We start from the raw sequence: 12,540 nt of genomic DNA, 5'->3' as shown, positions 1-12,540 counted from the left end.
ACTATCACAGGTTTTATTTATTTTGTTGTTGTTGTTGTTTTCTAGCGGTTCCTACCTTTTGGTAAGCAGTCTTTATTTTAGAACATCCATTATTTTTACCTTTAGAAAAGTATAAATAAAAAAGGTATCCACCTGACCTCTTGCAGCTTACGGCTTTATTTTATTAGTATTTATGTAGTGCTTATAGTGTTTACAGTATTTGAAGTGCTAAGTGCTCAGCAATGCTGCCTCAAAGTAAAGCTGTGTCCCACTGATTTTTACCTAGCGCAAATGACATCAAAGTGGAAACTGAAAAAGAAACAGGCTGTAAAGCTAACTGAAGCTCATATTTGTAGTTGGTACCCAAACAACCTGTAGAACCTTGAAAGAAAGGCAACAGACAGTGCCGCAGACAGTAGCTCAGCTTGGCACCCCCGGTGACCGCCCAGCTCACCCACCCATGATCAGAGCACCTAAGGCCGGCCCTGATCAGAGCACCAGATACACATTTTTTAAAATAGTCCCTGGGAAGGCATAATCTGTCAGCCACCCAAGGGTCCTGGATGCCTGTCTCTGCTCTGAAAAGACCCTGGACCATCTTCCTAGCTGAGCGAAGGAAGATAGATGCTTTTGAACTGTGGTGCTGGAGGAAAATTCTGAGAGTGCCTTGGACTGCAAGAAGATCAAACCAGTCCATACTCCAGGAAACAAAGCCAGACTGCTCACTTGAGGGAAGGATATTAAAGGCAAAACTGAAGTACTTTGGCCACATCATGAGAAGACAGGAGACCCTGGAGAAGATGCTGATGCTGGGGAAAGTGGAAGGCCAAAGGAAGAGGGTCCGACCAAGGGCAAGGTGGATGGATGATATTCTGGAGGTGACGGACTTGACCTTGGGGGAGCTGGGGGTGGCGACGGCCGACAGGAAGTTCTGGCGTGGGCTGGTCCATGAAGTCATGAAGAGTCGGAAGTGACTGAGCGAATAAACAACAACAGTCTCGCTTAATGCTAGGTTCAATGTGAAAGGCGGTCAAGTAAAAGGTACAAGAGCCCAGAGCCATACAGTGAAACTTGATTAGACATGTTTGGCTTTCGCAATTCCATTCCAGAGCCTCAGAAACGCGGCTCCTTTAAAAACAAAGCAGAAGTAGGCGTCCTGGCTCTCATGACAGCTGGGAAACATTTGGGCTGGACTCGCAAAAGGCTGCAGCGCCTTAAATCATCCTGAACTCACCCCCATTTTCACGCGTGGTGCCAGGTTCCCAGGTCAGGTGGAGGGCAAGGAAATGAGAACCTGATCTGGTGAGCAGCGTGGAGGTAAGCCAGGAAGGAGGCAATTGAGCAGCGGTGCAGGAGCGGGCAGCCTGTGGCGTGCAGCGTGTCGCTCAGACTGAGACAGCGTTGGGCGGTCAGTGTGCAGCTCTACAGGGCCAGCTAAATCCCGAGTGGCCCCTCGTGGCATCTGGCCCATGCTGAGCTGATCGCTGCAATACCTCCCCTGACCATCTTGCGGTGGTGGCGCTGATGCGCAGCGGAGAGCAGAGGAGTCTCTTTTGGCAAGCTGGGACCTGATTCTTAAGTCCATTCAGGGTGTGACTTTTGGTCAATTCCTCCAGTATTATTTATTTTTATTTTATGTTTTTAATTTCTATACAGCCCAATAGCCAAAGCTCCTTGGGAGTTTCATGAAAATTAAAACCAAAAAGCACACAGTAAAACAATATAAAATATTAAAGCATTAAAACCACAACATAGCAATACAACCAGAATAAAACCAGAATAAAACCTAGCAGCAATGCATTAAACCTGCATACATCTGTGCATGAGAAAAACTATTGTTCTAAAGGGTAGGGGTGGGAGGAAACACACTTTTCTTTCTTCTTAGACGACAGACACCTGTCTTATTCTCTTTAGGGTATTTCCGCCTTCTCTTTCACAGAGGAAGGGTGGCCTCTTCCATGCTGGTGCTGCCCCCGCCTGTTTTTATAACTGCTTCTGTTCAGAATAATTCCAAGAATCCACTATCCGGTCAATGAGGGGTGCCTTTCGGGTTGATTAACATATTGAAAGTTGATTAATTGACTGAACGTTGCAACTCTTGACCACAGCGGTACAAACATTAATGCAGCCTTCCCTACCTGGGAGCCCCCCCAATGTGATTGATTGATTGATTGAATATTGTGCTGAGGCTACGATTCCCAGCATCCCCCGGCCAGCCATATTGTAGTCCCAACACACTGAGAGGACTTCAGGTTTGGGAAGGCCGCATTATGGCATGCAATTGAGTCCTACTGCCAGTGATGGAATGTCCGGCTAGAAACCTTCAACACCTTAGCCGCCGCTGATTATATCTCCCGCAGCCAAACCCTTGGATGCTCTCGCTGATGGTCATCCCTTATGGTACTTCCAAGCATGGGGGGTTCTATTCCACGTGACCGTCCTACCCTCTCTGCCTTCACACAGGTCCCAAGCCATGGGGAGCGCTGGCGAGGCCCTGCGCCCGCTGTGCCGGGCCTACATCTATGCCATCCACGGGTACTTCTCTGAGATCCTGTTTGTAGCGGTCATCCTGGACCAGGACTGGACATTCCAGGGGGCCACCAGCTTGTGGTCGCTCTTTGTCTACGGCAGCTGCGGCCTGGCCCTAGAGCGTGTCCACCTCCTGCTGAGGGCGGACTGCTGCCTCCTGACCCGCTGCACCCTCTACACCCTCTGCATCTACCTCTGGCAGTTGTGCACGGGTGCCGCCCTTCGCCTCTTCGGCGTCTGCCCCTGGGACTACAGCGAATTTCACTACAACTTCAGGGGCCTCATTGCCCTGGAGCACAGCCTCATCTGGTTTGTGAGCTCCCTGTTGCTGGAGAAGGCCATCATCTGCAACGTGCTGAGACTCAGGCTGGATCCAGCCTGGAAGAAGCCCCCGAAGGCTCCCATCCCGAGATTTGAACTTAAAGACGACTGATCTGGCACTGGTGTAGGGAGGAGAGAGAAAGAGCATGAGATGAGGGACTCCATCTGCCTCCTTCTCTTGAACCCATCCTGCTCATGCCAACATCTCCTCTGCTTGGATTAATTCCTAGGTGTCCTTGGCTGTTTCTACATGAGATTTGTATTGTGTGCTCCTGATTGCTCACTCATGGGTAATTTGCCAGTGCTTTACACAACAGAGGCCTCTCCTGTGCTTTGCGACATAATTGCGGGTTTTTTCCTAACAAGGAAAGTCTGGCATTTTTTTCTGAATGGTGTTATAAAGCCCTGTGTATTTGTGCAATTCTGCTTTACCACAGCACCACCCAGTGGTTGTGTAATGGAACATATAGAAAGGCAGAGAAAGAAACCCCCCAGAAAAAAATACATGCAAAGGAGCCGATCCTAATCCCGCAAAGAATCTGGAAGCAGAAGGTACCGGATAAAACCCTCATGTAGAAGTGCCCCTTCTCTCCCTCCCCAGGGTCAGCTTAATTTCTGGGGGACCCAGGTTCAAATCCCTACTTGCCACGAAGCTCACTGAGTGATATTGGGCCTGGTTCTAGTCCCCAGTGAGTCATGGAGCTCACTGGGTGATTTTCGTCCAGTCACTGACTCTCAGCCTAACCTACCTTACAGGGTTGTTGTGAAGATAAACTGGAAAAAGCCCATGTATACCACCACCTTGAGCTCCATGGAGGAAGGGTGGGATACAAATGTGAATAACAACAATAACAATAACAGTAACAAATGGCTCTAGTAGCCTCCATGTAAAGTGATGTGTTACCCTCCAGTTTGTTGGCCTGCCTTTGTGCCTCCACTAGCATGCCTCCATTATTATGAAGATTTTCTTTTCCTTTTTTTAAATAGCAAGATAGTGCTATTTTGGTATATAAAGTAAAAAAGAATAATGAGAGGAAATCAGTAGTTAGAGCCTCCCCCACCCATCCAGAAAGGAACAGAAGCTGACAATGGCACAAGTGAGAGCAAAGGGTCATTAATGGCCCTTTATTCATCACTGATCCCCCCCCCCCTCAGGAAGCAATAAAATGGGCTCAGCTGGCAAGGCAGGCTGGCCTCCTTGCGGTATGGCTAGGAAACTCTGCTGTATTGGACTTACTCATGAGTAAATATGACCAGAGGATCTTTGGCTTGGGGAAGGGCATTGCTGGATAACAAAGTGCAGCCTTCCCCAACTGGCGGGGGGTGGGGTGGGGACACTCCATAAATTAAGGGAGTCCAAGACCAGCAAGGAGACATTTTTAGTCCAAGACCGGCAGGGAGACATTTTTCTCCCCCTCTCATCAAGCTAGAACTCAATGTGGTCATCCCATGAAGGTGATGGGGAGATTCAAGAAAAAGAAAAGGGAGGACTTCTTCTCACAGCCCAGAGTTAAACTGTGGAATTGACTTCCACAAGGTGTAGTGACGGCTACTAATTTCAGTGGCTTTAAAAGGGGCTTTAAAATTCATGGAGGAGAAGGCTACTAGTCCTGATGGCTCTATACTACCTCAGGTATCAGAGGCAGCATGCCTAGGTACACCAGCTGCTGGGGAACATGGGTAGGAGAGTGCTATTGCACTCATGTCTTGCTTGTAGGTTTCCTGTGGGCAGCTGGTTGGCCACTCTGTGAACAGAATGCTGGATCAGATGTGTCAGGGTGGACACTGAGCCCATAGAATCCCAGAGGAGTTCTGATTCTGAGGAAGAGGAGCTGCTCCTGGGAGAGGAGCGCGCTCATCTTTCCCAGGGCCAACAGCTGACAGAGATTCCTCCCTCCGGCATTCCTAGCTTAGATAACAGTCCTGGGAGTGACAGAGTGCGGGAAGCAGACTTGCTGGACGCGTGACGCCAACGCAGGGAGCGGCGCCAAATGGAGGGCGCAGAAAGGAGGCGTAGTGCCCGGTTGGCGCGCAAACAACGGCTGCACCCAGAGGATCCAAGGGAAAAGGGGAGGGACTCTCCCTAGCCCATAAGTTCAGGGTCTGCCAGTGATTCCCTTTCAAACGGGGACCAACTGTTCCCACTTAGGGCATGGGTACTCTGCTGCTCATATCTAGTTGCTAACAGCAGAGTTGTTAAGTTGTAAACGAGGAATAAAGCTTTGAAAAGAATCCCTTCATCTGTGTCTGGACTTGGCTACTGGATTAGACTGAGAGAGGCCTCCAAGGAGTCCTTGACAAGATGGACCCTTAGTCTGATCCAGCGTGGTTCTCCTTATGTTCTTAGGGAGAAGATACTACTCTCTTGACCAGCCAAGGATGGAAGGCCAGGTTCCCATATTCATACCAGGCCTGGCTAATCCAGAGGCTTCATACAGCCAGCCAGTCACAGGGGCTGAATGTGGCATACCCCTATTATTCCCTCTAATAGCAACCTCGGGTAGTTGAGTGCCGATCCATTTGGAAGCAAAATGAGGCTCCCCCAAAACAAGGCAATGGTTTCTATCTACTCAGGTGAATGTATGCAGAGTATATGAAGTATATATGTTTGCAAATTAAAAGAAAAAGTAATGTTTAAATCATGCCTCCCCCTGCCCCCGCCCCCCGCATGTCTGGGCCTGCAAGATGTATAGGATGGCCACTAACTTGGATGGCTTTAAAAGGGGATTAGACAAATGAATGGAGGAGAAGGCTGACAATGGCAACAAGTCTAAAATGCTTTAGTCTGATCCAGCGTGGCTCTTTTTATTTTTAGCCCCTCCGGTTTATTTTTTTAATACTTTTTCTTTTTACATTTGAGAAGAGGTAAAAGATGGAGATCTGGAGGGGGGAGGAAGAGGGGATTGGCTTCTCTGAGAACCTCTAACAATGTATAGCAGGGGTCCCCAACCCCTGGGCTGCAGACCGGGACCGGTCAGTGGCCTGTCAGCAACTGGGCCACAGGGGTGTGTGAAACCCCCTCACCTTGGGTCCGTGGGGGTCCATGGGGGAGAAGCGATCTGTCCCTCCCCCCTGAATCCTCACCGGCCCTGGCCGGCTCTGTTCCGTGGTGAGTCTGTGGAGCTGCTGGCTGGCTCCGGCAGCTGGTGGACTTCCAGCTGCTGGGACGCAAATGGCATCCGCATAGCGGACGCCATTTACGTCCCAGTGGCCGCAAGTCCGCCAGCGGACCCCCCCCCCCGGTCCGTGGAAAAATTGGACTGGTCCCTGGCGCCAAAAAGGTTGGGGACCGCTGATGTATAGTACATATCCTGGAGGTGGAGATGGGGGTGGGGATGTGTGTCAAGAGTAGGGATGTTGGAGAAATCTGCAACAGTTCCAAATGAGTTTGGACTTCTATGAACCCGACCTGTAGATTTCCGCAGGGGACAGGCTTTTTTCCAGGTCATGCAGATTCCACAGACTTATAGACCGTGTTTTCACTTTTGGGGTGTGTGGGGGATTTGCACAACTTCAGAGCAGTGCTAATGCACGCTATTGCCCATGCACATTAGCACAAACAGCACATACTTCTGGTTTAAAAAAATCCAATTCTGTCAATGAGCAGATGACGGAATGAAAGATGCCTGATGTTCCTCAAAACACAGACAGTACAGGTTTAACCAAAATCTGTACCTACTTAGCCATGACTGAGGTTTACCACCCCCACCACCACTCTGGCCAGTGCTATACATGGATATTTCAGGAGACAGGAAAGGAAAAGGGAATAACCATGCTAGCAGCCAGACCCAACCCTGAGCTCTCTAGTGCAGGGATAGTCAAGCTGGTGCTCTCCAGATGTTGTGGACTACAACTCCCATAATCCATGACCATGGGCTGTGCTGGCTGGGGAATGCTGGGAATTGTACTCCACCACAATTGTAGACCGCCTTGAGTGCCATATTTCTTGATAGAAAGGCAGGGCGCAAATCAAAAACATCTGGAGGGCACCAGGTTGGGGAAGGCTGGTCCCAGGACATGGTCTGAAGGCTCATGAGGCAGCTCCCTTGCTGAAGCTAAGCAGGTCTGGGGCTGGTCAGGACCTGGAGGGGAGAGAATCGCATGTAGCCACCTTGAGTTCCATGATGGAAGAAAGGGGGGATATAAATAAATAAAGGCTGCCCTTTCTGTTCATGAGCTGTGTGCTGCCTATATATTTTTATGCTTTACACTTTGTATAATGCATTTTTAATGGTTTTTAACCTTTGTAAACAGCCCAGAGAGCTTCGGCTATGCAGCAGTATAAATGCAAATAATAATCATAATATGATTATTATCATAATCATATTATGTATAGAAATGTAAATAATAGAATAGAATAGAATAGAATAGAATATATTTTAGAATAGACAGAATTGAATAGATGTCTAGAATGGTATAGGTGCCGCGGTGGCTTAGTGGTTAAGACGCTGAACTGCAGACCGGAAGGTCGGCCGGTCAGCAGTTCGAGACCCGAGTGCCGCGTGACGGAGTGAGCTCCCGTCTTCAGTCCCAGCTCCTGCCAACCTAGCAGTTCGAAAGCAAGAAATTGCAAGTAGATAAATAGGTACCGCCTCGGCGGGAAAGGTAACAGCGTTCTGTGCACCTCGGTGTTCAGTCATGCCGGCCACATGACCACGGAAGCGTCTTCGGACAGCGCTGGCTCTTCGGCTTAGAAACGGGGATGAGCACCGCACCCTGGAGTCGGACACGACTGGTTGGGGACGCCTTTACCTGTTTACCTTTTCATAGAATGGTATAGAAATGTAAATCATCATCATCATCAGAACGACAACAGCCGCAGTCGGACTAAAGCTGTTTTTTTATTCTGGCCTCAAGCAACTTTCTGCTTTCCCCATTAGACACTTTCCACGTGGCTGGCAATACTCGGGGTGGGAGGGAAAGCGGGCCTGAGCAGGCAAAGGGAATGGACTCTTGCAGACAGGATCTGCAACAGCTTAGAAAGACATGGGTGGTGTGTACCATGTCTGCAAAACCAGCCCTTCCCAAGGAGGGAGAGTTCTGTGTGAGCGCTGGGTGGCAATTCTCAGTCCTCCACACCTGGGATTTATCAAGAAGGCACCTTTGTCATGAGTGTGGGCTGGGAGCCTGGGGAACCCGTGTCTCAATGAAACGGCACACTCCTCTGGACAGATTCATTGCTGTTTCCTTTAACAGGTCAACGCTTCTTCCCGGGGACAGTCGGTGTTGGACTGCACCCTCAGACATGCTTCACATTTGTTGGTGAGAGCTGGTGTGAAGAGGGTGGTGGCTAAAAGACTGCGCTATGGATCAGGAATTCCCTGGTGTTCAGATCTTGCCTCTGCCATTAACTTGCTAGGGGGAAGCCCCTCTCTCAGCCTCCGTCCTCCCATCTGCAATATGGAGATAAGAATACCGACATACAGTACCTTGCAGGGTTGTGTATGGATTGCAGCTAGGGAACGCATGTCCAGTGCTTTGGACAACTGGAAAAGCTACACAAATATGATGATGATGATAGCAGCCATGTTGGCTGGGGAATGCTGGGAGCTGTAGGACGTTTTTCTGTCTAAACATGCATAGGACAGTAGGAATTTTTTCTGTCTAAACGTGCATAGGATTGTAGGACTTTTTTGTCTAAACGTGCATAGGATTGTAGGGCTTTTTTTGTCTAAACATGCATAGGATTGCACCCTTAAAGGCTAACAGATTCCACCACAACTCCTGCATTTCAGCCACAGATGCAATTGGATGGCAGATAGGCGATGAATAAAAGGATGCGACGAACCATTTTAGAGAATGAGAAGTTTGGCAAGAAGTTCAAACTAAATGATTAATCTCTTTTCCCAGGAGTGGGGAGGCGGTGGCCCGCTGGATGCTGTTGGACTACAACTTCCATAATCCCTGACCACAGGTCATGCTGGCTGTGTCCCCCTGATAGGTCTTCCACCAGCAGGGGGAGCCAGCTCTCTGTCAATAGCACTTCCATGATGGAGCCGAGGCAGCATTTCCTACAAGGGACCCAAACTGATTCTTTCTTAGCCTCCGGGGCAGCCCCCGGAAAGGTGCATGTAAAAGCCAGACGCAACAGGGTTATTGTGCTCAGCCCCAGCTGACCATTTCACATGCTGAACTGTTAAAGGCTGCTTGCTGTGCGTCTCTGCGCACATGCTCAAACAGGGCTGACTCTAGGCTAGCAGCAGCCCACATTTTCTCCTCTCACAAAACACAACCCCTGTACTGCTGCCCTGTGCCAATTTGCTACAGCTCTGCATACCCACATCCTCCACCAGCAAAACCCAGACTGCATGTTTCAGCACATCCCCCATTCCTGCATATATGCCACTCTCCTTCTAATAATTCCTTTCACTAATCAACTCAAGTGGTTGAGTGCCTATTGTTTTGGAAGTGAAACAGGGCCGCCCCATCCCCCAAATATGGCACTGTCTTCTGTATACTTAAGGTATATCCTAGGTATGCTGAAATACAGATGTTTGTGGATTAAAGGAGTATTAAATTTGTAAAAATCCCCAAACTGCCTGACAGGAACCTGTGAGCTTTCAAAGTGTAGGGAGCAACTGAATAGAGTATTTGTGCTTCCACTGAAGAAAATGGAGGGCAGATGGAGAGGGAATTGACCTGCTCAGACCTGTGACAGATTATAGTAAGTATTCTGGAGAGGGGAGGATTAGGATTAGGGGATGCCTTTCTCATCTCCAGATCTGTGTGTTCCCCTCATAAAGCACTCTGGTTTGGGGCTGGCAGTCCTCCAGCACTACATAGCACAGCAGAGGAAGGTTGGAAGGGGGGTGGGAGAAAAACATGTCTTCTATCCCTTCCCCACTCCCGACACTCACCCCCTGCCCACCATGAACAGGAGGAGTCCTTCTTCAGAGATGGGCATACACTGCAACATTCTAATGCAGGCCCAATAGCTCCCTCTAATAACAAACACAGATGGTTCAGTCCCTTTCAGCTGGAAAGTGAACAGGGCCACCCAGGAAGAAGATTGTGGTGTCTAGGAATGCAGAAGTATGGAGCTTTTGTGAATTAAGACAAAAAGACATTTTTATAACCTCCAGAAATAGCCTGATAGGAACCTATGAGGTTGCAGAATGTAGATGGGAACAGAGAGAGGTCAAACAGTGCAATGACAGACATATCTACTCAAAAAGTAAACCCCACTGCATTCTATGGAAGCTCCTCCTAGTTACTTGAGTATAGGATTGTAGCCTAAAGAAATAAGAACACAGAAGTCTTAAAGCAGAAGCTGTTGCACTCATGCCCTGCTTGCAGGTTCCCAGTCGACAGCTGGTTGGCCACTGTGTGAACAGAATGCTGGACTAGATGGACCCTGGGTCTGATCCACTGTGCTCTCCTGATGTTCTTAAGTCGGGAAGAGAGTGTATGAGTCTGCCAATCAGTGGAGGCTGGTGGCTCTGATGTCAGTGGGGCAATGAACCCACTCTGGGTTTCAGTCAGAACTCACACACAGGCCTCCATTCCCATGCTCTGATGAATAAAGAGCAGAAGCAGCCATGTTAGTCTATCAGGGGGAAAAATAGCGTTTGAGTTCATCAGGACTCATCACAGGGGCTCCTGTCTCATGAAACCATCTTTAAACAATTATTTATTTATTTATTTCATTTCTATACCACCCAATAGCCGAAGCTCTCTGGGCAGTTCACAAAAATTAAAACCAAACAACACACAATAAAACAATTTAAAATATATAGAACATTAAAACCACAATATAACCATACAACCACAACAAAACCTAGCAGCAGTACAGGAGTTTAAAATACAGATTTAAAACAGCAAAGATAAAAATTTAGAAAGCTAAAATGCTAAAATGCCAGGGAAAACAAAAAGGTCTTCACCTGGCGCCGAAAGGAGTACAATGTAGGCGCCAGGCGAACCTCACTAGGGAGCTCATTCCAGAGCTGGGGTGTCACAACAGAAAAAGCCATCCTCCTAGTAGCCACCCGCCTCACTTCCTTTGGCAGGGGCTCATGGAGAAGGGCCGCTGATGACGATCTTAAGGTCCGGGCAGGCACATATGGGAGGCGGCGATATTAGATCCCATAAATACCGGGACAGCCGTTGGCCATCCTTGTCCATGAAAAAGAATATTCACTTTTTTGTGTCAAATCCCAGGCTGTGATCAGGTCTTGTTTTAAGGCAGCCTGGTGCCCAAACCTGGTGCCCAAACCTGGTGCCCTCTGGATGCTTTGGACTACAATTCCTAGCATTCCTGACCATTGACCTTAAGGGCTGGGGCAGAAGGGAATTGAAGTCCAAAACATCCCAAAGGCACCAGGCTGAGGACAGCTATTAGAGGGTAACTCAAGAGATCATCTCTTACACACAGCAATTTCAGCAATATGTATCTGCCTGTGTGCATCTGTAAACGCACTCCACCCACCCACCCCAAACACATCACATGAGACTCCCCACATTTTGTCCAAGCTTGAACAGCAGCTTCTTTGAAACGACAGATGCTCTGGGTACAGATGGGGTGGTTGCATTCCCATCCATCCATCTTAGAGCCCTCCCACCTTCCTTTTGCAGTAACAAAAGGGCTTTTTTTCTTCAAGAAAGGAGAGAAAAGGCTGCAGAGAGGCAGGGGTCGGTGGGTGGGTCGGAAATCCCATCCCCTGTGATGTGTTTGTAAGGCTGCTAGAGATTCTCCATCCACCTTGGACCCTTTCTTTCCCCTTCCCTCCTTGCATAACTTCATGGGAACAGGGCAAAAATCACAAAGCTTCACAGGCAGCCTGGGAGGAGAGAGGAGGGGGTTAAACAGCTCGTCCTCCCTCCTCTCCAGACAACTTATCCCCGTAAGCAGGGCTGGATTGCCTGACTTTACAAGGACAAAATGTGGAAGCAAAAACAGAAGGAGTTTCATTTGTGGAAGGGCAGTAAAAAGCAGAACGGCATACCTCAAGGTCATCTAATCTCCCCTCTGATGTGATGGCAAGCTGTTCCTGTCTAAATGCTAAAAGCTCAGCACACAATACCATAGGGCCCAAGTTTTCCTCAGAGACTTAAAACCTTTGCCACTGTTTAAGGTTCAGAGCCTCCCTCATATCTCAGCACCAGACATCAAGGTTGAAAGATTTCCAACCCTCCACTTTGTTTTAAATATTATTCACCACTTCTTCAGGACAGGGAGAAATCCTAACCAAAAGAGCAGCCTTCCCAAATGGGTGCCTTCCAGATGTGTTGGACTGCAATTCCCATCATTCACAGCCAGCATGGCCTACAGCATTCCCTACAGCTTTCCCTTAAGATGCTGCAAGGACCTGGATCTCTTTCTTCTGGTTCTGTTAAGGGCCAGAAGCTTCAGGGAAGATGTTAGCATTGGCTTGCATTCTTTGTGGGCATTCATTCACACTTGCCACCAAGAGCTGACAAGCTTATTTGCTCCAGCCTCAGCTGCCCATTTGTAAAATGGGTTTAACAATTACCACTTTTGCAGTACTTGTCACAAAGACACAAGGAAAAAACATCCATGGTTTAAAATTAGACAAAGGCAAAAAAAAGGGGGGAAAAGAACTTTATTACACTTGGACCAAGCTGAAATACAGACAAATCTATTTTAAAAAATCATACTTATTAGCTTTGAGATCCATTAATAAACAAGACACCTATAAATACAGACAAAACCAGCAATAAGTTAATACAGAATATCCCTCCCCCTCCCTCCAC

General features: G+C 48.3%; 1 protein-coding gene across 1 annotated transcript; it reads left to right on the top strand.

Annotated features, from left to right (window-relative positions):
* The first annotated feature begins 1,153 nt into the window (after positions 1 to 1,153).
* Positions 1,154 to 5,054, top strand: LOC146337478 (transmembrane protein 229B-like). Its single transcript, XM_084814308.1, has 2 exons — positions 1,154 to 1,296; positions 2,443 to 5,054. The coding sequence occupies exon 2, from the start codon at positions 2,453 to 2,455 to the stop codon at positions 2,939 to 2,941; it is 489 nt and encodes a 162-aa protein (XP_084670434.1). The 5' UTR covers positions 1,154 to 1,296; positions 2,443 to 2,452; the 3' UTR covers positions 2,942 to 5,054.
* The last annotated feature ends 7,486 nt before the right edge of the window (positions 5,055 to 12,540 follow it).

This window comes from Heloderma suspectum, chromosome 10 (genome assembly GCF_057233095.1).
Source record: "Heloderma suspectum isolate Gila_16-S chromosome 10, 16-S_ref, whole genome shotgun sequence".
NCBI lineage: Eukaryota > Metazoa > Chordata > Lepidosauria > Squamata > Helodermatidae > Heloderma > Heloderma suspectum.
Note: the sequence above shows the minus strand (reverse complement) of the source record. Positions and strands in the feature narration are given on the sequence as shown.

Bases quoted from the DNA above. Each gene is read 5' to 3' on its own strand.
- LOC146337478 (XM_084814308.1), top strand. From the start codon at position 2,453: ATGGGGAGCGCTGGCGAGGCCCTGCGCCCGCTGTGCCGGGCCTACATC.